Raw genomic sequence first — 25,866 nt, 5'->3', positions numbered from 1 at the left:
TGTTAAGTGTTGCGTACATCAGGGTGTATCTCAAAGTATCTTGGTAACATAAAATAACTAAAATATGTAAGTTTATCAGAAAAAAAAAACCCCTTGTTTAACTGAACAAGTGTTGCATACATCAAAGTGTGTCTAAAAGTATCTTAGTAACACAAGAAAAGAGAAAAAAGCCTTGATGTCAACAAAACTGTATTTTTCCACTGAAATAGCGTTAAAATAAAAAAAGTGCCTTTAAAGAAAATGTATTCAGACAAAGTATTTTATTTTCAAAAAAAAAAAAAAAGTTTAAGGTTTTGCATACATAAAAAGTGTATCTTACAGTTCCTTTGTGAGAGAATTACACACAAATCTGCCAAGTGTCAGGGAAAATTGTTAAAATCACAAACTTACCTTTTAGAGAAACAGTCTTTAAGAAAAAATCTAATCAGACTGTACTTCATTTTCTAGTTTTAAGGTTTTGCATCCCTCAAAGTGCGTCTAAAAGTATCTTGGCAAGAGAAAGAGAAAAAAGCCCAAATCTGCCTTTAAAAGAATCCGAATTCCTTATAAAGTACTTTATATTCAACCAGTTTCAGTTTTCAGACACCAAACTGTATCTAAAAGTATCTTGGTAACACAAGAAAAAGAGTAAGTGTAATTTATTCGGTAATGTTACAGAATGTTTCTGAAAAATGAAGATTCCGGGACCACTTTAAATGTTTCGTTTACAATACTATTACATATAGAGGAGAGCTCTTCTTCGGGAACATCCTCTCCCCTACTTTGTACCATCCAGTCATTAAGCCCATATCCATTATCCTGGTGATAATAAGGGTAGGCTACATCAGACTTGGTTTTTCTCAGATCCATGGCTAGTTTTCAACGGTCGTCTTGATGGGGTCCTTCGTTTTAGATGATTTGCTGAGTGGGGTGGGACTTATTGCGTTGAGTGGGGGGAGTCAGTGTAGAATTGAGAGTTTTTTAGAAAAAAGTTCTTTAAGCGTTGTAGCTTTTTCATCTCATCTACAGCAATAGGTCATCATTTAAGAACAAGTAATAGTTTTGTCAAGATTCTACAGAAAAAAGTCAAAAAAAAAGTATAGTACGTCAGAATTATGTAAAAGTCATATAGTATGTTGAAAATCAAAAAATGAAAACTCAATTCAATACAAATTAATGAATATTTTACCCTGTTCTAAAAGTTTTGCACCCTTAAAGAAAAACCCCTTCCTTACCAACTACTTCATATTATACCCTTTGTTAAGTGTTGTGTACATCAGGGTGTATCTCAAAGTATCTTGGTAACATAAAATAACTAAAATATGTAAGTTTATCAGAAAAGAAAAAACCTTGTTTTATCTGAACAAGTGTTGCATACACCAAAGTGTGTTTAAAAGTATCTTAGTAACACAAGAAAAAGAGAAGAAAGCGTTAATGTTAACAAACACTGGATTGTTCCACTGAAATAATAATAAATAAATAATTTCAAAAAGTGCTCTTAAAAAGAACAAATGTATTCAGATAAAAGTATTTTGTTAGACTATTAAGTCCACGATGGTTATATTTAACCCCTAACCCATTTGTATTATATGTTTGTTGTCCTAATAAAGCCAGAGTCACCTGAATTAATTTTGTCTCCAGACCTTTTTTATTTTTTACATTTTGTAACAATCTTAAAACATTTGTGGTTTGACTCTTTTTAAAAAAAGTTCTTTTTCATCTATCATTTTCAACCAAGCAGCAAGAGGTCAAATGTAAGAACAAGTAATAGTTTGTCACGATTTTACGGGAAATAGTCAGAGCGCTATGTCACATCTTAAAGACAGCTTGAACTGGATAAATGGTTAGTCTTTTTCAAACATACCGTACGTTCTGCATGTTAGTATATCTGGCCCATCGATTTAGACCCTACTGCCCTACTGCCCCTACTGCATGCCCTCAATAGGGTAGTCACGCTTTGGGAAGAGGTGTTTCATTTCACAGATCCACCTTGATTGTTATTGTGAAGAGGGACGGGGGAGGAACATTCAGAGGATGAAGAAGCATAAACATAACTTGTTTGTAAAACGGACAGCACGTCAGTTTCAAGATGACACCGTGTTTATGTATGACATGCAAAATATCTTGAAGTCCTACAAAAAAAAAAAGGGTACAAGTATATTGTGTTGAAAATATCGCAAAAAGTCGTAATATTGTATAATGTATTAGTTGCATGTTGTATTTTTGCTAGCAATCACTATGTAGTTTTTTCAAAAATATAATGGAAAAAAAAAAAGCGAGAAAGACAAAAACAAAATACGTTGAAAAGGGGATGAGTATGTCTGGCTCTCGGGGGGTTGGTGTGTTAAGAGTCACAGTCTTAAAGAAAATCTGCTCAGAAAAAGTACTTAACTTTCTACCAGTTGTAAAGTTGTCATACATAAAAAACGCTATCAAAAAAGTAAGAGACTTACTGTTCCTTTGTGAGAGAATTACACACAAATCTGCAGAGTGTCTGTAAAAAGTCTTAAAAATCACAAAACCTGCCTTTTAGAGAAACAGTCTTTTTAAAAAAAGATATGATCAAGGGGGCATTAAGATCTTTAAACTATTAAAACCCTCTTCAAAAGAGACTTCCCCTTCACTGTCCTGCTTCATTGTAGGATTTCTGCCATGTCTCTACTTCAGTTTAACCATCTCTGTTATTATGTGATGGAATACTAGATAAATAAGTAATTAGATACCTTACCGTTACTGCGCTCATAAAGAATGATAAGAATAAGAATAATGCGTATTGAACTGGTTTAATTAATTAGTGATTTTATTTAAGGTAATTAGTTAGAAGCCCTATTTTATCAGTATGTCTGCACAGCAGTTACAATGGTCAAACTACATTAACACAGAATTGTCCCCATTCTTTCTTTAATAGTTACTAACATTAGATATTTTTAATGAGATATTAAAAACAAAAGATATCCCTGGTTTTCATTTAAAAAATCAAGTCACTGAATGCAAGTAGTTGCCTTAGCTTATTTTGTTATGATATGATGATGTTCAATACTGATACTGTTCAAATTAGTTAATGAAATAATCGTTTGGTTATTTTATGCATAGCCTAATGTTACATTTATGTGCTTAAGAATGCCTTCAAGACAGAGGAGATTGAAACATATCTTCGGCTGTAGGCCTCTAAAGCAAGAGGGGTGAGGGGCGGGGAAAGTGTGTGTGTGTGTGTGTGTGTGTGTGTGTGTGTGTGTGTGTGTGTGTGTGTGTGTGTGTGTGTGTGTGTGTGTGTGTGTGTGTGTGTGTGTGTGTGTGTGTGTGTGTGTGTGTGTTCCCCCTCCTCCACCATATGTTTTCTCCCCTCATGTCTGTTTGTAACTTTTTAGGGATCTCGCTGTGTGTTAAAAACTGTATCAAAAGCTTTGGTAACCTTACCCTTCTTTTTCTTTTTAATGTTTGAGCACAGGTTTTTCTAAATACATTTATGACTGTTAACAAATAATTAAAGCCATCATTATATTCGGACAGCGACTGCATATCACAGAGATCTGCTTGAAATTGTTGCAGCGGTCTGAGTACGAAAACTCTGTTTCTTGCAAAATGCACCCTTGCCGGTTTATGCAAAGTATATGCGTCCTGCTCAGATAAATATTCTTTGACTTTCTCTACATTTATTTGTTTACCCATTTCATTCTGTACAGCTCTATGGAGTTTATCCACACCTCCTAAACTCCCTGGATTAGATGGATTGTAATACACCCTATGCATAACACGTTTCTCAGACATGTTTCCTGTTACAGCCCCGATGAGGTAATGAGTACAACAGTTTTTCTTACAATGCATTTTATTGATATGTCACACCCATGTATAGAAAAACATGTTACAAAAGAAGTAAAATATAAAAACAGATCAAAAATAAAAACATACTTTAACGAAAAAGTATCAAAAATAAAATAAAAACTCTTCCTAATGCTGCCAGAAGGCCCAAGCTGCTCTTGTAATCTTCATTTGGGTTTCGTCGTTCTCTACCAGCTGTTCGTATAGTTTCTCGATTTTAGCCTCAAAGAGTCTGGTGTTTCTGAGGTTGTGCAGAATCGCCTCGGTAGCTCCAAAGACTCTCCTCTCTGACACATGAAGGTGGTTCTGGTGCAGAGCGTCCCGAATGGCTGGAATGAAACGAACGGTCCACAGTCTCTTTACCACTTCATCATAGTGTCGATCCAAATAGTATTCATCGGTAGGGAATAAACACTCGTGCTGCCTCTGACTGGGGTGATCGACTTGACATCCGTTACATGTTTCCTTTCTGTAAAGGTACACGACTCTATCCAACAGATGAACTACAACCGCTTTTACCGTGTTCAGGAATGCCGATGTCCTAATACGTTCTGTAGCACCACCCTTGGGAGCACAAGTAGAGCATGGCATATCAATGCCTACTGTTGTTGATTCCTCTGGAGACTCGGGTGGAGGTTGAGGCATATCCAGCCACCCCGTGATATCAATGTCAGCCATAGCGCTGTCCAGATCTGGTGTCCAAAATGTTGGTGAGGATGGCGGTCCTGTAGGCGTTTGATCCAGGCTGCATATCGTGGGGAGAGACTTGGTTTTTCTCAGATCCATGGTTGCTGCTCTCTAAAAATGTCCTTGCGGGGTCCCTACTTTTTAAATGATCTGCTGAGGTGGGTGGGACTTGTTATGTTGACTGGGGGGGCGGAGTCCTCTGCAAAAGTGAGGGTCTTTTTCACCAGTATAATGTCCATCGATGTCTGACTTTGTTTAAAAAGTTCTTTAAGCTTTGTAGCTTTTCCATCAATCATTTCCATCCATGCAGTCAGAGGCACCCTCAAGGACGTTTGAAATACCCCGCAGGTAGAATTAAAATACTCCAAAACAAAATCATCAGAGGAGTCCTTACCCAACGTCACCAAACGGCTTGAGCGGTAATACCAACGCCCAGAGGGTCCTCTTTTAGTTTCCCAGACGGTGCCTGTCAGAACTCTTCTCTTCTCCCCCTTTTTCTTTGCAAATATCTTGTACACCTCTGGTTCCACGATGGTTTCTTGATGCACTACTTCTTCCGATACAATGGTTGCTTGTAGATCTCGGGAAGACACCAGAGTTAACACAGCCCAATCTGTTGAGGTCAGTGTCGCTTTAACACTACGGGGTCCATACGTTTCTCCATTCTTCAGATTGTAGAAATGCAGTTCATTAGCCATATAGTTGAATATATAACCCCAAACATCGCCATTTTTTAGAATCCATTCTTCGTGAAGTTCTTCGGCTGTAGGCGTCTGAACCCGGCATACAAACTGCATTCGTTTCTTGATTGGAGCACCCAACGGATGGCTGTAAGTTGTCACCGGTGTCTCGCTGATTAAATTCATATCAAGACGTCTCTTGGCCATTTTCTCTCGACTTGAAAAATATTTAAGAGTGACTAAAGACGATGGCTTTTTATTTAGACAGAGGGAGAGGGTGAGGGGCGGGGAAAGTGTGTGTGTGTGTGTGTGTGTGTGTGTGTGTGTGTGTGTGTGTGTGTGTGTGTGTGTGTGTGTGGTGTGTTCCCCCTCCTCCACCATATGTTCTCTCCCCTCATGTCCTGTCATGTCCTGTTTGCAAAAACAGAGAGGTTTAAATATATGTTTTTAAGATGCCTTACTTTTGGGATTAATTTCATGTTATTTGCAAGTATTTGTAAGTTACATTCGATACTGTATACAGGATTAACCACACAGGAAGTGGTAAGGAGGCGGGACATATATCCTAGGCATATTAATTGATTGAAAACAACGGCATTTTATTTTTCTCATTTTTTTAATTTTAATTTATTTTTTATTTTTATTTTGAAAACCGGAAGCGGGGGCGGGACATCCGCCGGAAGCGGGGCGGGACATCCGGTCGAACGAGGCGGGACTTCCGGTCGAACGAGGCGGGACTTCCGGTTTCAAAATAAAAAGGCGGGACTTCCGGTCAAATAAGGCGGGACTTCCGGTCGAAAAGGGGCGGGGCGACCTGTCACTTTTTCTGCATACTAATGAGATTGAAGTGGCATTTGTATTACTACTCAAGCCTACTGTGTGTAGCCGTGAGAGATTTATTTTGGATCTTTTTAAATGATTGAGAACATTTTACCATCGGTGTATCATTTCGGTACTTATTTAACAACTTCAAACAAGCTGACATATCTGATCAAAAATCAATAAAGAAGCTAACTGTCAGTAAAAATAGTTGAAAGCAGGCGTCCACATGAGGGTGCTGCTGGGACGTTAATGTATATCTCTATTACGCAGATCACAAATACAGTACCAAATAGCTATTCTAATAGTTCATAAAACAAACATTTCATTAATCATTTTCTTACCATACTTATCCAATACGGGGAGATATCCAACATTAACTCAGCAAATACATGCAACAAAACGAAATTTAAACAGTCCAAACTTATATTATTATAAGTAGCACCTGACATCCTAATTACAGTTGGTAAAAGTCATTATATTGTACTTTTTCTTCCCTACAATTCAGACTTAGGTATTTTATTTAGCCAGCAATGTAACATTGAGATTCAGGATTTCTGAATTTATGTTCTTGTAATTTACTAGATTATCCAATCTATGCAACCTCCTACTTTCTTCAATACATTTTGAGTATTAACGTCTTACTGCAATGCATTGATTGTATAGGTATGGCCACCTTCTTAAATGTAGCCCACATATACATACCGACACACAGGTGTTTTCAGTTTGTCTGATGAAGGGTTCAAGTTAATAATAATAATAATAATACATTGCATTTCAAAGCGCTTTTCCAGGTGCTCAAAGACGCTTTACAGTGGTGATAAAACATGATAAAATAGAGTTTAAAAGTTATTAGAACAAGATAAAATAACATTTAAAAGTTATTAAAACAGCAATACAGCATAATTCACAGATTAAAAGCCAGTCTGAAGAGGTGTGTTTTGGTCAGTGTTTTGAAAGTGGGGGGGTCAGTGCAGTCTCTGATGTGTTGTGGGAGGGAGTTCCAGAGGGTGGGGGCAGCGATGGTGTTGTTAGTGTTGTAAAATCCTCTGCTGGGTTTACATGAGGTTAACTTGTTCTCATAAGCATGGGCGTCATTTTGTTAGAAAAAGTGGTGTGGACAATTTCTCCAGATTTAACATCAGCATATAGAAGAACAAATATGTCCCTCCCCTGTTTGTTGAACCTCGAGCATCTGCATGAATAACCAATGCATAGACCATGTGTTTTTAAAACAACTATAGGTCTTGCTGTGATGTGATTGTAAATGTGTAGCTTTATGCACACAACGAGTGAGAGAACATGACATAAGTAACAAATAAATAAATGCATATATCCACAAAAAAATGGATAATTATAAAACAATAATAATAAAATAAAATGTATAATATAATAATTAAATAATAATTAAAATTAAAATAATGATTAAATACAAATAATAATAATAATAATACAATTAAAATAATAATAATGTTATACTCCATTTATTGGAAATAGAATGGTATATACTTTCACTAAAGGATGTTATAAAATGCAGGACTTGTACTTTTAACCATAGACTATATATATAAAGGCTTGTACCAGAGTATTTTTTAATGATGGTACTGTTGCTTTTACTTTATCCATCACTGGTGTTCAACTTCCAACAGAGAAGTGTAACATCCGGCCCGACAGGGGGCAGCACTTACCTTTAGTCCTGAAGCTAATGCTAATCTTCTGTTTACAAACAGGGGCACAAGAAGGTAAATAAGTCACTTCTGTGTTTTACGTCGTCATGTGGATAATGTTTTTAAAGCGATGTAACGTTGGGTTATGATACCGAATCATGTGCCTTATCTCGTTTTGAGTTGTAAAGCTTAGTTGGTCTAAATTCTAAAATATACTGCTGAAGCTAAGCTAACTTTGCTAATGGTACAAGCGGCTGGTTATCAACCCCTTCATTTCCAGAGAGATACATTGACGCACTGTAAATTATGTTAAATAACATGTGAGAGGTATATTTCAGGATTAACCCAACAGATAACCACTTGCCCTGTAAATCAAAATAATGAACATAGCTACGTTAGTTTACTAGCTACATTGCTTACTGTCGTAGACTGTCTAGACTCGGTGTGAAGCAGTGTAAGATAATCATAATTAACTTCAGTATGTTGCTGGAGCATTGCAACGTTCCTTGTTCAAAAATAGCAGTCTATTGATCAGATTAACTTTCAGTAAAACAACTTCAACAACTGGTTAAACTTTAAACCTGAATCTAGAGTCTCTCCTAATGGCTGTGTTAGGCTTTAATCTTGCCAGCGGGCAAGATCTTTTCAGCATTGACACAACAGAACAATCCAGCTCTATAACAAACTGTGCCCTTAGTGGGGAAGAGGTCAGGCAGTTCTACGAAAATGTAATGAAAGATAGTCAAGGGCAAGACAAATCAAGGAGGAGAGCAACTAGCAAGGGTGATAATGGCAGAGAGCCCAATAGAAGAGAGAGGAGGAGAACCAGGGCAGCAGAGATGCAGCAGGCTCAAACAAACTCTGTGGTTCATAGAGGGAATAGTAGTGAACATGAAGGCAACACAAGAAGACATGTCATCTCAGAAAGGACCATGGAGCTCCTGGGGCTCAGGTTTCTGCGCTGTGCCAATGATGGCGACATCTCTGGCCTCAAAGACCTGCTCTCAAAGGGTGTTGACATCAACTTCCAGGTACAGTACTGATTTACTGCTTAGTGTGCTTTCACTTTCTGACCCTTTATTGGTTTTAAGTCCTGATGGTTTTCCCTTCAGGATACTTACTTTTGGACGGCAATGATGTGTGCAAGCTGGTCAGGAAAAAGAGCAGCGGTGGGGCTGCTGCTGCAGAACGGAGCAGCCTGGGTCGGAGTGGTTGACACTCAGGGCAGGGATGCCAAAGACCTGGCGCTGGAAGGTATAACCATGCATTTATTAACATCTCTAAAGTCTGTTTTGTGTGTGTGTTTGTACAATGAAGTTGAACTCATTCATATCTGTTTTTCCCCAGCGGGCCACAATGAGTTATTGGAGGAGTTGGAGAGCTATGGGACAAGTGCAGAGAGAGACCCTCAATCTGATAGCAGGTTAGCACACACTGAGCGTTGCGGCTCTTCTAGAGCTGTGACCCCACATGAACCAACATAGCTTCTGTGTGAGCCTGAACCAGGGCCGTTATGGGCCTATGCTAAATTTAATAAACTCGAATTACCTTAATTTTACATTGTTCATGACATTACACAGACTATGTTTTGCATTTAAAGGGGACCTATCATGCAAAATGCACTTTTGTACGTCTTTTATACATGAATATGTGTCCCCGGTGTGTCAGGGAACTCACCAAGTGTCAGAAAACAAAACCCTCTCTCTTTTCCTCCATACACAAATCTCTAAAAACGGGGCTGCAACCGAGCTGAAATAGATTTGAATTTTTATGACGTCAGAAAAAGGGGTGCTCCGCCTATATGGGCAACTCTCCACCTATCGGGGTAATGGGGGGTTGGGCCACGGCCATTGCCGCTCGAAAGTGCTGGAGACGCTGTAGTACATATGCCAGGCCTGTAAGTGGCGCTGTAGTCTGCCACAAAAGCAGCGTAGAAGACTTCTCACAGAATCAGCCCTTGCAAAAACAGGGCTGGAAAAGAGCAAATGGAGCAAGGCTAAGATGCATGATCTGTTTGGTATTTTGAAAAAAAACTTCACAGACATGTTTTATATAGGTATGGCCCTACAATATATTATTCAAATATAGCATGATGGGTCCACTTTAAAGAGAAGTCACCGGTAAACGTTTAATCTTTATTTAAATGAAATCTTTAAGAACTGTGACCAAGATCTGTACTGAGTTGGACTTTATAGAGTTGATAAATAAACATAATTATCAGCTGACATATATGTAGACACAAAGGTTAAAGTCAGGAGTGGCCCTTTGAACGTTTTACTATAAGCATGTTACAAGAAAACAAGTTTCATAAAACAGTCAAAGATGAACTAAATCGTTTGAACATCATTAAAGGCCTTGCACAACATGCACTGGTATTTCCACTTATTCAGGTTTATACAATCACTGCTTATATATAGACATTTTTATTCATTAGGATAAACCCCTTGAGATGCACTATCTAGTTTTCAAGGGGGTCCCGACAATAGCAACAACTTACAGACATACATAAACAAAAAGACAAAATGCAAAACATGACACACAAGACAAACCACATACAGTCTGTTAAGTAAAATTCAAGCAATGCATACAATCTTTACAATTTGAGAGACAGTCGAGCAAATCAGTTTCATCAATATCAGTTTCATTAATAACAAGTACAGACCAGTTGAAAGTGAGATGATAATGCATGTTTAAACATACCCAATGATGCAAGAGATCTAATAGCAGCAGGTAAAGTATTCTAGTCTGTTGGGGCTTTGAAAATGAACACTCTTCTGCCAATCAATTTTTTTAAGTTGGTTATACATTGTGCAGTGATGTGTACGAAAAGGACAACCAAGAACAAATCTGCATAGTCTATTGTAGGCTATGTTGAGTGGAGCAAGATCTGATTTATGTGCATTTTGGTAGACAACATCACAATAGTCCATAATCGGAAGAATACGTTGAGAAGCAATTCTCTTCCGGACACTGAGCGTAAAACAATTGCGAGAGCGGTGTAAAATACCGATTCCGTAATTGACTTTTTGTATTACATGCTTTATATGTAGTTTAAATGAAAGTTCAGAGTCTAGCCATACACCAAGATATTTAAAGCTATCAACTTTATGCAGAGAAGTGCCATCCTTACATGTTATTACTTCATTAGGTTTGGATTTGAGCTTCTGCCTGGTACCAAAGACCATGGTATAAGATTTTTGTTTTGTTAAGCAGTAGTTTATTGTGTGATAGCCAGTCCTGTAAGATATTAAAATCCGATTGAACAGAGATCTGAATTTGTGAAAAATCTGATTTGGATGTATATATGACAGTGTCATCAGCATAAAGGTGAGTACAACACTTAATGAGACAAGAAGATAAATCATTTATGTAAATAGAAAATGGAAGTGGGCCCAGAGTTGATCCTTGGGGTACACCCTTTTGTTGGTCAGACTGTTTTCCATTAACAATTGCTTTCTACTGTGAAGGTACGAGTTAAACCATAACACTGTATTATTAGAAAGGCCTATGTCGTGAAGTTTAGGCTTAGGTTGGGCTGAGCCAAAACATGCTACATACTTCTTTGCACATTTGATATCACATATTATCTTCACAAGTGATAGTTTTAGAAGTCCACTGAGACAAATGTAACATTTGTGATATTCGGCTATATAAATAAACATTGATTGATTGATATTTTTTGTTGTTGTAATGGGTAAGCTAGGATTCACCAAAGTCACACACAAAAAACGAACCAATCCAGGAAGCGGTAAAAACAGTGTTTGTCAATGGAGTCTGGTGGCTTTCAAGAGAGTCTAGGTACCAGGCTTCAGTTCCAGATTTGAGATTATTCTAAATATAGAGTCTACTTAAACTGATGTACATTTTTTTAAGGTGGCTAAATAATTGTTTTGTTGCTGCCCCTATCCTCAGAAGTGTATTCCTTTGCTTCTTGCTGGTACTCCTTCCTTTTCTTTCCACATACTTTTCCTTCAACAACCATACTTCAAAAAAATCCAAACTGTCTCTTAAATGCACATATAAACACCTGGCTATTGTTTTAAGACATAAATCAAAGTAGTGAATCTGTTTCTTTAATACATTTCCTCTCATTGTCTCCTCCTCTGTTCGCCCCCAGTGCCTCCCAGCCTCAGTGGTGCGGTGTGTGTTGTAGCGAGTACAGCAGCAGCCTGTCGTCACATCTCTCCTCCACTCTTCATCTGTTCAGTCTGCGGCGTGCTCCCCCCACACCCTACTACTGCCTCCCCCCCTCCAGCAACAGCTACAAGATGATGGTTCGCTGCGGCTGGGAACCGGGGACAGGGCTGGGGCCGGAGGGCGAGGGGCCCAAACAACCAGTGCCAACGGTGCTGAAAAGAGACCAGGAAGGCCTGGGATATGGACACATGAAAAGAGCCAAAGTGACTCACTTCCAACCCAGGGACTCTGCTGCAGTGAAACGACCATCACAGGAGAAACAGGAAGGCAGAGGCAAAGGAGAGAGGAAGGAAGATAATAGGAGAAAAGAACAAAGAGACAAGACCTGGGAAAGAGATTTCCGTGCCTCTTTTTATCTTTGACACCTGCTCAAAGTGACTTTTCAAAAACGTTTTCTCTTCCAGATGCTTCTAAAAGTATCTCTAAAACATTAAACAGATCTTTTATGAAGAGGTGTGTTATTAGCTATGAACAGCAGCTCTGTAGGAGGCTGGACATTTGAGATGGAAGTCAAGTGAGTGAACGCATGATGAGAGGATGCAGTGGCGTACGTTGTCACAGAGTGCAGGTGTGTGTAAAGGTGCTTGGAGGTGTTTTTCCACTTTGACTCTACCTCAGACCTGTTTCCGTATTGTGCAACGACCAAATATGGCATTGATTTATCTTCATGATTTTGATTTACTCCGTGTTTCATACGGTTTTCATTTATTTAATATACATCCACTCGTTACGGTTCATTAACCAGGAAAATAAATGTCTTTAAAAGCTGTTTTCTTTTGCTTTCTTTGCTGCCATTGGCAAGCAATTCATATTACAGGACAACATCACTTTGAGATTTGGCTCCACTTGACCAACATGCACATATAGATGAATTAACACCTAACTTGAGTAGAACATACATACACCTACATGACATTACAAACAAAAATATAACTAACCTGTAGCAAAACATGTCCATCTCTACTTACAAATAATCAGTTGAAGTTGTAGGTGGGCAGTCGACTTTAATCATGTCAAATGTTTCCACAATCTTAGAATAACCCTCATCCAATTAGAAGTAATTCATGTTTCCTTTCATGTAGAGTTTCAATTAAGTTTCTATCAGTAGTTTTTTGTACATACAGCAGTTATTAGTTAGATATTTTAAGTGTATGTAGTTATCTCTCTTGAGCAGCAGAAGTCATGGTGTTATAGGGTGTCCTTCAGATGGCCATGATTCTTTTATGTTATGCAACTTAACAAACCAACAGTGCACTCTCCCTTAGTAGGAGCTCGTGGTACCTTCTCACCCAATGTAACACACCTGCAGCCTTGACCATGTGACTGGCGGGTCACATGCTTGTGTTTATCTGCAGTTTCAACATAGTAACACTATCTGGGTATTTAATTAAAAGCTGCACTCCTGTCTAATTGTATGTGTTAGGGTTTAACGTGTTTTGAAGTCTCTATTTAAATAGGCACAACTCAAGCCAAAGAGGGTCATCAGAGCTGCAAAACGCTTCCCCAACCCCGACAATACAATATTAGACAAACCATATAATGTGTAATACAACACGTCAATGATATTTTTATAATCCAATATCACAAATTACAATCTATCTGGAAAGTTGACAAAAATATTGGTTCTTGAAAAACTTGCTTCGGATAAGGAAAACCCACTAACAAAAGCCCACTGAGTCATCAGAAAGGTGAGGTGATGACTTTGTGGTAGTCATTCAACTGACAGGAGAGTATTTACGGGATATCGCAATGTATTGCATCATCCATCCATCTTCTCCCGCTTATCCGTGGTCGGGTCGCGGGGGTAGCAGTTCCAGCAGAGAGCCCCAAACTTTCTTTTCCCTGGCGACATCAACCAGCTCTGACTGGGGGATCCCAAGGCGCTCCCAGGCCAGCGAAGAGATATAATCCCTCCACCTGGTCCTAGGTCTACCCCTTGGTCTCTTCCCAGCTGGACGTGCCTGGAACACCTCCCTAGGGAGGCGCCCAGGTGGCATCCTAACTAGGTGCCCGAACCACCTCAACTGGCTTCTTTCGACGCGAAGGCGGAGCGGCTCAACTCCGAGTCCCTCCCTGATGACCGAACTTCTCACCTTATCTCTAAGGGAGACACCAGCCACCCGGCGGAGGAAACCCATCTCGGCCGCTTGTATCCGCGATCTCGTTCTTTCGGTCATGACCCATCCTTCATGACCATAGGTGAGGGTAGGAACGAAAATGGCCCGGTAGACAGAGAGCTTTGCCTTCCGGCTCAGCTCCCTTTTCGTCACAACGGTGCGGTAAAGCGACTGCAATAGGATTGGTGACAAAGCGCAGCCCTGGCGGAGGCCAACCCTCACCGGAAATGGGTCCGACTTACTGCCGAGGACCCGGACACAGCTCTCGCTTTGGGAGTACAGAGATTGGATGGCCCTGAGTAGAGACCCCCTCACCCCATACTCCCGCAGCACCTCCCACAGTAACTCCCTGGGAACCCGGTCATACGCCTTCTCCAAGTCTACAAAACACATGTAGACCGGATAAGCGTACTCCCAGGCCCCCTCCAGGATCCTTGCGAGAGTAAAAAGCTGATCCGTCGTTCCACGACCAGGACGGAATCCGCATTGTTCCTCCTCAATCTGAGGTTCGACAATCGGCCTGACCCTCCTTTCGAGTACCTTGGAGTAAACTTTCCCGGGGAGGCTGAGTAGTGTGATGCCTCTGTAATTGGCACACACCCTCTGATCCCCCTTTTTGAAAAGGGGGACCACCACCCCGGTCTGCCACTCCTTCGGTACTGTTTCCGACTTCCACGCAACGTTGATGAGACGTGTCAACCATGACAGTCCCTCAACACCCAGAGCCTTCAGCATTTCCGGGCGGATCTCATCCACCCCCGGGGCTTTGCCACTGTGGAGTTGTTTGACGACCTCAGTGACCTCCCCCCGGGAGATTGGCGTTGATCCCCCGTCATACTCCAGCTCTGCCTCTAACATAGAGGGCGGAGTTGTCGGGTTCAGGAGTTCCTCAAAGTGTTCCTTCCAACGCCCTAACACTCCATCAGTTGAGGTCAACAACGTCCCATCCTTACTGTACACAGCTTGGATGGTTCCCTGCTTCCCCCTCCTGAGGTGTCGGACAGTTTTCTCCATGTCTTCTCCGAACTTCTCCCACACCCGCTGCTTTGCCTCGGCCACGGATGAGGCTGCTGCCCTTCGGGCCTGTCGGTACCTTGCAACTGCCTCTTGAGTCCCCCGGGATAACAAATCCCTGAAGGCCTCCTTCTTCAGTCGGACGGCTTCCCTGACCACCGGTGTCCACCAGGAGGTTCGAGGGTTACCGCCCCTTGAGGCACCTAGGACCTTGAGACCACAGCTCCCCGCCGCGGCTTCGGCAATAGAGGCTTTGAACACCGACCACTCTGGTTCAATGTCCCCAACCTCCACAGGAATGCCCGAAAAGCTCCGCCGGAGGTGTGAGTTGAAGGCCTCCTGAACTTGGGCCTCCTCCAGACGTTCCCAGTTCACCCGAACTACACGTTTGGGCTTACCAGGTCTATCCAGAGGCTTCCCCGCCACTCGACCCAACTCACCACCAGATGGTGATCAGTTGACAACTCCGCCCCTCTCTTTACCCGAGTGTCCAAAACATACGGCCTCAGGTCCGATGATACGATAACGAAATCGATCATGGACCTTCTGCCTAGGGTGCTCTGGTACCACGTACACTTATGAGCATCCTTATGTTCGAACATGGTGTTTGTTATGGCCAATCCATGACTAGCACAGAAGTCCAGTAACAAACCACCACTCCGGTTCAGATCAGGGGGGCCGTTCCTCCCAATCACGCCCCTCCAAGTGTCTCCATCATTGCCCACATGTGCGTTGAAGTCTCCCAGCAAGACTAAGGAGTCCCCTTCAGGAGCCCCATACAGGACTCTTTCCAGGGTCTCCAAGAAGGCCGAATACTCTGAACTGCTGTTGGGTGCATAAGCACACACAACAGTCAGAGTTTTCCCCCCCATAACCCGCAGGCGTAGGGAGGCGACCCTCTCGTCCACTGGGGTAAACTCCAACAACGAAGCACCTAACCGGGGACTTGTGAGTATCCCCACACCCGCCCGGCGCCTCACACCTTGAGCAACTCCGGAGAAGAATAGAGTCCAACCCCTATCCAGAAGTAAGGTTCCAGAGCCGACGCTGTGCGTAGAGGTGAGCCCAACCAGATCCAACTGGTACCGCTCCACCTCCCGCACAAGCTCCTTCCCCCCCAGAGAGGTGACGTTCCACGTCCCCAAAGCCAGCTTCTGCCGCCCGGGTCTGGTCCGTCGAGACCCTCCGCTTTCACTGCCACCCTTCTGGCAGCGCACCCGACCCCATCGATGTTTCCCGTAGGTGGTGGGCCCGCGGGACGGAGAAGCGGAGGTGTTGCCCACGTTGCCTTTTTCGGGCTGGGCCCGGCCGGGCTCCGTGGCAAGCCCGGCCACCAGACGCTCGCCGACGAGTCCTCCTTCTGGGCCTGGCTCTAGAAGGGGACCCCGGGCTTCCTCCGGGCCGGGTATCCTCACTTCCTGTGTCGTCTTTCATGAGGTCTTTTGAACCAATCTTAGTCTGGCCCCTTGCCTGAGACCAATTTGCCATGGGAGACCCTACCAGGAACACAAGGTTCCAGACAACACAGCCCCCCAGGTTCATCAGGGCACACAAACCTCTCTACCACGGTAAGGTGCTGGTTCTTCAGAGAGTATTGCATCATGTGTTTTTTTATTTTTAGGAATTGTACTTTGTTGTTCGGATACTTTATGCATTTCAAAGACTTGGAGTTAATGTGGCCTCCCCCCAAATTTCATACACATCAAATCAAAATTGTATGTGTTTGACAGACAGTAGAGATGAGTATACGTTAGACTTGGGATCCACTGGTGATTAAACAAAGTGTAACATATCAAGATTCACAAATCTTACATCAGCCGCTATATCTATCTAGAGATGTGACCAAAACACAAGAAAGCCCCCAAAGGTACCACCAGTTTTTATTGATTAAGCTGCATGTAGCTTTGATAAAAGCATTTTAACAATAAGATAACATAAAAAAATAAATCCATGTTAATGTGTCATTATGCCTCCTTGACATTTTTCAGACATTTTGTTTTATGAGTTTACTATTTTACTTTTTAGTTTCATTGTCAAATCTGGTTGAGTGTGATTTGTAACCATGACACAAAATGTTATTAATTAGTGTTTCGACAATACATATTTTTCCTGTCAAACATTTCCATCACTTATGAACGTCTTCAATTATTAAAGTCAGGGTCTATCACAATGTCACATCAGATTATAAACTTTAAGCAGCATTTTTTATTACTAAATGATACATTTAGAGGATAGTTCAGCTCTTTAGTTGTCGGCATTTCCTGAGGCGATTTAACATGTCACCAGCTTGAGCTTGATCGGTTTCAGAGGTCCAACCAGACCATCTGGGTCCATTATCAAAGGGATCTATGAAATACAAATACAACATTTGAAACACGTGCTCTCTCTGCCAGCAAATCCAACTTGTCAAGTGTATTGAGCAATCATGTAGTAAGCATTTAAAAAGTAACCACCTCCAGACGGAGAAGCTGTAGTTCTGCAGAACTTCCACCATGGCCAGTTTAATCAAAACCAGAGCAAAAACGCATCCCTATGCAGTTCCTCGGCCCGAGCCCAAACGGCAGGTAGGTGTACGGGTTGATGCTCTGCTTGTTCTGTTTACTGAATCTTGAAAAAAAGCAACATAGAAAAGAAAATGTAACTTTTACACACATACAAACATAAAAGAGATTCTTCTTATATACTATGTTTCCCAGGATTGTATAATGAAGTTTCTCAAGATTCACGTTCAAGTGAAGAAATATTTATACATAAAGTAATTTAATTGAGAAAGACACTTAAAGTATACATATCTACACATTTACAATACACATTTCACCTTATACATACATGTATAGTACACACTCAGGAACACTGGCATCTACCTGTCGGGTCGGAACTCCTCGGGCTCGGGCCACAGCTCGGGGTCGCGGTGCAGAGCGTAGACTGGGACCATCACGAGCATGTCCTTAGGGATTGTGATGCCACTGATCTTTACAGTTTCTTTGGCAATCCGTTCAAGACGTCCAGCTGGAGGGTAGAGCCTATTGTCAAACGATTACTGACTGTCTTTTTTCAGTGTTAAATATTTTGAAAATCTACAGACTTGTCTTGTACCTAAATGTCTATTCTTGAAATACAGCAATGTTGTTTCAATGGCAAGGTAGCAACTTAAAATAACAAGTTGGTTCTGACTTTCTTTTATAATTATAATACATTTGTGTTATGTGTGTTAGTTATTTGGTGCATGATCAAATGCCTGCAAATCTAATGACATTCCCGACAACCTCGCTATTCTTCATTTGTCGTGCTCATTAGCAAATATTAGCATGTCAGCAAGCTATAATAATGGTAGTAACATTGCTAAACATTAGCATGTTAACTTAATTCTTATGCTTAGCATGTTGTGAACAGCTAGTATAAGAAAAAGCTCTTTACCTCAGACACTCATTGATGACACTGTCTAGGTACTCCATCTGCATCAGCTCTTCATATTGGACAGAACCCTGCAAAGACACAAATCATGCTTACACTAAACACAATTCGGGATTTTGAAAACTTTAATTTAATCAATTACATGAAGTGCAGAGAATGACTCCTGTACCAGAAACCTCTGCTTTACCTTTTTAGGGAAAGTGGAATCTATCTCTTCTTGCAGGCGTTTCATGACTTCAGGATTTCTTGCCAAACTGTAGGCCAAGGCAACGAGAGTGAGGGCACTCGTCTCGTAACCAGCAAACATAAACATTGTGGCTTGAGAAACAATCTTATGATCAGTGAGACCTGTCAGGGCGGACGAGATGCATGAAGAGGGATGAAGAGGAAAAGAGGCCTCAAAACCTTTTGTGTGAATACAGGTGAGTGAATACAGGTGAGTGAATGTAATACCTTTATTCTGCTTTTCTTTCTTGGCTTCACTGGCAGTCTGAGAGTTGATCATATGTTGAAGCAAATCTGCATTCTGAAAACAGGAAAGATACATGCTCTCCAACATGTGTTTGATAGTATGTTGTATGACAGCACAGTGGACCATGACAATCCACCATCCACAGATTGAGTTTCTATGGTAAACATTTGTTGTTGTTGTTGGAATATCCTGAGTCAAAGATGTGTGTGTACTGAAGATGTGGTGTATTACTGTCATTTTTCATCAACTCCCTTGATTGAGGAATCCAATGTTTATGCAAAATGTTGGCGGTCAGCTCAATTGAGCGCGATCAGATGTTTATTGTAATATGCTGAAATGCTCTAAAACAGAAAACAAATGGAGTTTTTTATCGTTTTGTCCAGACCTGGGGGGTATACTGCGAAGCAGGATTTTCGCTTAGCCGGCTAAATTCAGGGAAAACTCCGGCTTTCCGGTCATCCGAAGCTGGTTCTCTTTTTAGCAGGCTAGATCTCCATGGTAATATATGCTTAGCGGCTAACCTGGTCGGGACCAGGTTAGGTTGCAGGCTAACCCCCTAAACGCACCAGGAGCGTCTGCGCCACGCTGCGACCTCCTCCTGCGACCTAACACACCAGGGGGGTATACTGCGAAGCAGGATTTTCGCTTAGCCGGCTAAATTCAGGGAAAACTCCGGTTTTCCGGTCATCCGAAGCTGGTTCTCTTTTTAGCAGGCTAGATCTCCATGGTAATATATGCTAAGCAGCTAACCTGGTTGGGACCAGGTTAGGTTGCAGGCTAAGAGCTCAACTCAGTGAAAGCACCGCCTGCTGACCAATCAGAGCTCAGTGTGCGGAGTTTAAAGCGATCAAGTCATATTACAGGAGAAAGGAAATACAGAAAAACTGCCGTCGCAGGAAAGACGGCCGGCAAAAATCACCGACTGTGTGAACGTGAACATGAATAGAATATCACCTCCATCTTCAGAGCAATCTGACTATTATAACATTAGCGTTAAGAAAGCTTACTTAAATATCGGCCACAACATAAGTAACCGGATCAGAGTACATTAAGTACAGTCCGCGGCATATCACTTCATAATGTATCATATATCTCCTTATCTGAGTCAGCTGAGCCGTATCTGGCCGTGCAACACTCACAGTGTCACATACTGTATGCAGAAGTATTATTTTAAGCAACACATAAGTTGACGAAACACTCGAGACAAATGTAATTGAAGTCAGATCGTGTTTTAGACGGGGCAGTGATATCATAAACCTGTTAATGTACGCATTCAAACACTTTTTCCAGCTGTATTCACCTTGCAGGTGCAGCTATGTGGCTTTTATCCTGGATAAAGTGTTTAAGTCATGGATGTTTAAAGTTTAACTTCTTCATTTTTGACTAGTATTAAAGTTCACTTTTCATTCAGGAAGTATGACGATGTGCTGTCAGTACGCTTCTCCATGTTTGTGATTGGTCGAATGCTCCAAATACCACCCCTTTCATGTGAACGCGCACCTAACGAGATAGGACACGGCTGGCTTGAGCGATCCACTTGATAACCAGCGTCGTAGTACAGTTTAGCGAGAGCGCGTATGTTTTGGATTAGGCCAACCGGCTAACTCAAACATATCCAGGTTAGGTTGAACCAGGTTCGTAGTATAGGCCCCAGGCGCGTTTCAAAACGTTGCGGAAGCGGAGCGTCGTGTGTGCAGCCTCGCAGTTGTTGTTGATTTTGGAATATTTCCTGGACATTTTGTACTTCTACAAGTAAGTAGGCTACGTAGTTAAATGGTTTATGTTTGTGTCTGTTTAAATCGGGTTTATTGTTGTTATTTCCTATGTTGTTGTGTTGTAGACTACAGACACAGTTAATAATAATTGTAATATTCCAGTTATAAACGACATGAATCAAAGATGTGTTGCTGTATTTTAGTGGTAAAAAAATATGCATTCATCATCATAATTATTGTATATATATATAATTGACAGTGCCTGTAAACCGGAGGAGAACGCTGCAGTATTCTCCTACTTGAAAGACGGTGGTGGGGGGGAGGAGAAGGAGCAGACAACCAGCAAAGCAGACAACAAGGTGATTTTCATCACTTCCTGCCTGCGCCGCGCTGCGCCGCTTAAAAAATAGGATTCATCCTATATTTTAGAAATTCCTTGCGGCGAGGAGCTTCTGGGACGCGCCGAGCCGCGGCGCGGCGTGGCGCGTCTGGTGGAACAGCACCCATTGACTAGAGTGGCCGCGATCTTTGCGAACGCCGTGGCGCATCCGTAACGCAGCGCAGACGCTCCTGGTGCGTTTAGGGGGTAAGAGCTCAACTCAGTGAAAGCACCGCCTGCTGACCAATCAGAGCTCAGTGTGTGGAGTTTAAAGCGATCAAGTCATATTACAGGAGAAAGGAAATACAGAAAAACTGCTGTCGCAGGAAAGACGGCCGGCAAAAATCACCGACTGTGTGAACGTGAACATGAATAGAATATCACCTCCATCTTCAGAGCAATCTGACTATTATAACATTAGCGTTAAGAAAGCTTACTTACATATCGGCCACAACATAAGTAACTGGATCAGAGTACATTAAGTACAGTCCGCGGCATATCACTTCATAATGTATCATATATCTCCTTATCTGAGTCAGCTGAGCCGTATCTGGCCGTGCAACACTCACAGTGTCACATACTGTATGCAGAAGTATTATTTTAAGCAACACATTAAGTTGACGAAACACTCGAGACAAATGTAATTGAAGTCAGATCGTGTTTTAGACGGGGCAGTGATATCATAAACCTGTTAATGTACGCATTCAAACACTTTTTCTTTTGCCAGCTGTATTCACCTTGCAGGTGCAGCTATGTGGCTTTTATCCTGGATAAAGTGTTTAAGTCATGGATGTTTAAAGTTTAACTTCTTCATTTTTGACTAGTATTAAAGTTCACTTTTCATTCAGGAAGTATGACGCTGCGCTGTCAGTGCGCTTTTCCATGTTTGTGATTGGTCGAATGCTCCAAATACCACCCCTTTCATGTGAACGCGCACCTAACTAGATAGGACACGGCTGGCTTGAGCGATCCACTTGATAACCCGCGTCGTAGTACAGTTTAGCGAGAGCGCGTATGTTTTGGATTAGGCCAACCGGCTAACTCAAACATATCCAGGTTAGGTTGAACCAGCTTCGTAGTATAGGCCCCTGGTGTGAGCTCCTGTCTCGTTCTTCTCTGACCTTCCCCAGAAGAAGAGTATTAAAGAATTGAGTAGAAGGCTTTGGAAACAAGGAGACCCCAAGCCGCTCCATGAGAGGAAGAAGAACAGGGAAAAACCCTGAGAAGAGAAAGAGGGTTGGTTATTATGATCTTAGTCACGAACATGGCTGTTTACATCAACATAAAGAATTAAAAGGTGTCATTGAAAAGCAGTGGATACCTTGTATTGCGGCAGTAATCTTAAACCAAGTGCCGCGAGGGACTAAACAAGAGAAAAAACACTGTGGACGCGCAAAAACTCAGTCTTTCCAACACAGTATGCGTTTGACCTTTTATTTGTTTTCCAAAAATCCAATATTCCATATTACGTACGTATATCCTTGTATGTGCCTGCGTGAGTGCGTGCGTGCGTGCGGTCAACAAAAATTGTCCTCCTCTAGCTCACTCCCCCATCTATTGCCCGCTGCACAGGTAAAAGCAACCGGATATAAGCACAAACGTCACCACCCCAATGCAATGACACGCCCACCACCTATAGTGACTCAAAAAACATGTATCTTAACAAACACAGAAATGGCTTCATATGTGGCTCCTACATTCCGGCCCCTAATTATATCAACATAATAATTACACAACTGGAAAATTATGTAGGAGACAATCAAGGAAAAAACTTTTAAGGATAAAACGTCCTTTTGTCAAAGTGTCCTTTTCTTCTTTAGGCAAAAAATAGAAAATAAAATAAAAAATATATAGTTTGTTAGCCTATGAAGGAGTGATCTTTACTATCACTTAATAAAAAATCGGGAAAAATGTCAATGTCAAGGTCTATGAAGTTCACTAATTTCCTCACGGCTCTTCTGCTTCCTGTAGAAGGCAGATCTTTGTGATAGGCCTGTCCAGATAGCTAGTTTTTGTCTTCACTCGCACCTGATGTACAAGTCCTCTTCTGTCTGGAATGGTTTGTACAATCCTTCCTGTAAGCCATGAATTGCGAGGTGCTGAGTCATCGACTATGAGCACAATATCTCCTGGTATGAAGTTGCGCTTGACATTTGACCACTTCTGTCGTTCCTGGAGTAGAGGCAAGTACTCCTTAATCCATCGTTTCCAAAACAAGTCTGAGATGTACTGAACTTGTTTCCATCTTCGACGAGCATATATGTGACCCGCTCTATCGAAATCAGTCGGAAGTCGCAACGGCTCATTTCAGAATAAACGTGGATTTACGTAAAAAACTATTTTTTCAGGGTTCGGGTGTTTTGTTTGATTTTAAACAAACCAAGTCTTGGCTTTCAGAATATGAAACTTTTATTTCCAAAATCACACGATAAGTACATTTTTGAAGCTTGTGAAGGGACGAAGACAGGCACCTCTCACTCGCACTCTGCTCTTCCAGCAGCGCCGCCCCCCTCCCTCCGGCTGACATTATGAACGTAAGAGTATAGTAATCATAGATAACACGGCAGGATCCGTTACAGTTTGTTTTCATCTGATTTCAATTAAACAGAGTCTTGGCTTTCAGAATATTAAACTTGTTTCGGCAAATTCAGATGATAAATATAACTTTGAAGCTTGTAGCGGCATAATTAGAAGCGGAGAACGGAGTAATTTAACGCCACAGCAGGCACAACAACAGCCGGTGTTTCTCGTGAGGGTTTTCAACACAATACACACAAACGCAAAAATACACAAACACACACACGCACACACACACTCGCGAGCTTCCCCTCCAAACGAAAATATCTTCCCTCCGTAGTATTTTGATCATTTGCTCCACTAATAATCAATCAGATCGATGGATTCCAGAGAGAGGAAACTTTAAAGGCCTTTTTCTCAAAATGAGGACTCTGTGACAGTCATTATATAATGTGACATATTTCGCTTAATATTTGGAGTACAAAAACAATCCTGATATCATTAGAAAGCTAGGAATATCCTCTTTCCAACCGTGTATACAACTCAAAATGTGTCTTCGGGTCAATGCGACTGATTTCGATGGAGCAGGTCACATATGTCCTCTTTATGAAACAGTCCAGGTGGAAAAGATGGCTTGGTTTTTAGCAGCAAAAGATGGTTAGGGGTTAGTGCTTCCAAGTCATTGGGATCTGTGGATGCTCTCGTTATGGGACGGCTGTTGATGATGATTCGGCTTCACAAAGAACAGTGTGAAGACACTCTTCATCAAGGTTCTGTGCCTTCAGGCTGGAATTCAGAACCTTCCTCACATATCTGATCAACCTTTCCCATACTCCTCCATGATGGGATCCAGTAGGGGGATTGAAAGTCCACTTTATTCCTTTCTGAAGGAGGGTGTTGTTGATTTTAGCAATATTCAACCTTTCTATTGCCTCTCTCAATTCACGCTCAGCTCCAACGAAGTTGGTTCCATTATCTGAGCATAATTCCAGTACTTGTCCACGTCTTGCGATGAAGCGTCGAAGAGCATTAACAAAGGAATCTGTATCCAAGGATGAAGCTACTTCAATGTGGATGGCTCTTACTGTTAAGCATGTGAAGAGAACACCGTACTTTTTAACTGTACTCCTTCCTCGCTTAACCTCAAAAGGTCCAAAATAGTCAACTCCAACACGAGTGAATGGAGGTTCATCTGGAGAAACACTGTCTCGAGGTAAATCTGCCATCTGCTGCATTCCTGGAGCTCCATTTAGTCGCCGACAAACAACACATTTTGACAGGGTTTTCCTTATAGCCACACTAGCACCAGGAATCCAGTATCTTTGTCGCAGGCTAGATAGCATGTGGTTACGACCACCGTGTCCCACATCTTGGTGTACTTGCCGTAGAATGATGTCAGAAATGTGAAGATCTTTTGCCAATATAGCAGGATGTTTAGATTCTTCAGGCATTGCTGCTCTACTGAGACGTCCTCCTACTCTCAGAACACCATCACCCCTGGAAGCCCAGTCGGCAGGATTGCTTGCGGTGGGAACATATCTCCACTGAGATGGATTTGATACGTTGCGTATTTTTGAAACCCTGTTTGCGACGAAGGTTCGAAACCTTAATGTCTCATTACTGATGTACTTCAGTACGGAAGTACTATCAGTCCAAAAGATGGAGTCTTTAAGTTGCATTTGCAGCTCCTTCCTACACATCTTGTCCATACGACTTGCAACCACGGCAGCCGTCAATTCCATTCGAGGGATGGTTATTGGTTTCAATGGGGCCACTCTAGCTTTTCCCATAATGAAAACACAGTGCACTTGTGCTTTGATGTTATGTAATAACAGATAAGTCACTGTTCCATAGCCGTCTTCGCTTGCATCTGCGAAGTGGTGTAGCTGAGCAGAGGTCACTTCCCCAAAATCCACCGGTTTTAGGCATCTGTCAACTTTAAACTCTTCGAGATTGCAGAGCTCCTTCAGCCAATTGTTCCACTCTTGTGCAGCTGAGGCTGGTATAATATCATCCCAACCAAGTTCTCTTCTGCACAAGTCTTGAAGAATCATCTTGGCTGATAGGACCACAGGTGCCAATATTCCTAATGGGTCAAATATTGAGCTGACCATGGAAAGGATCCCTCTTCTGGTTATGGGTTTGTCCTTGATCATGATCTTGAACTTAAAGACATCTGACTCAACACACCACTGTACGCCCAATGCTCTTTCCACAGGGAGTGTGTCATTATCCAAGTCCAGATCCTTAACTTCTTTCGCTCTCTCCATTGAAGGTATAGCAGCAAGCACGGTACGTCTGTTGCTAATCCACTTTGTGAGATGAAAGCCCCCTTGAGCACAAAGTGCACAAAGGTCATGATAGAGTTCCACTGCCTCCTCCTCTGAACC

At 41.8% G+C, this 25,866-nt stretch overlaps 1 protein-coding gene and 1 pseudogene across 1 annotated transcript; one reads left to right on the top strand and one right to left on the bottom strand.

Annotated features, from left to right (window-relative positions):
• The first annotated feature begins 7,652 nt into the window (after positions 1-7,652).
• gpank1 (G patch domain and ankyrin repeats 1) lies at positions 7,653-12,617 on the top strand. Its single transcript, XM_034084680.2, has 4 exons — positions 7,653-8,682; positions 8,764-8,905; positions 8,999-9,074; positions 11,769-12,617. The coding sequence occupies exons 1-4, from the start codon at positions 8,254-8,256 to the stop codon at positions 12,208-12,210; spliced, it is 1,089 nt and encodes a 362-aa protein (XP_033940571.1). The 5' UTR covers positions 7,653-8,253; the 3' UTR covers positions 12,211-12,617.
• A 4,225-nt stretch (positions 12,618-16,842) lies between these two features.
• The window catches only part of LOC117447769 (cytochrome P450 3A30-like), a 12,977-nt pseudogene continuing 3,953 nt past the window's right edge, over positions 16,843-25,866 (bottom strand).

The sequence above is a fragment of the Pseudochaenichthys georgianus genome, chromosome 1, assembly GCF_902827115.2.
Source record: "Pseudochaenichthys georgianus chromosome 1, fPseGeo1.2, whole genome shotgun sequence".
NCBI lineage: Eukaryota > Metazoa > Chordata > Actinopteri > Perciformes > Channichthyidae > Pseudochaenichthys > Pseudochaenichthys georgianus.
This window is presented reverse-complemented; position numbering and strand designations above follow the sequence as displayed.

What these genes read in the sequence shown, in the direction of transcription:
- gpank1 (XM_034084680.2), top strand. Translation starts at nt 8,254, where the DNA reads ATGGCTGTGTTAGGCTTTAATCTTGCCAGCGGGCAAGATCTTTTCAGC. An exon ending in GTGTTGACATCAACTTCCAG is followed by an intron (nt 8,683 to 8,763) that starts GTACAGTACTGA and finishes TTTTCCCTTCAG; the next exon opens with GATACTTACTTTTGGACGGC. An exon ending in CAAAGACCTGGCGCTGGAAG is followed by an intron (nt 8,906 to 8,998) that starts GTATAACCATGC and finishes GTTTTTCCCCAG; the next exon opens with CGGGCCACAATGAGTTATTG.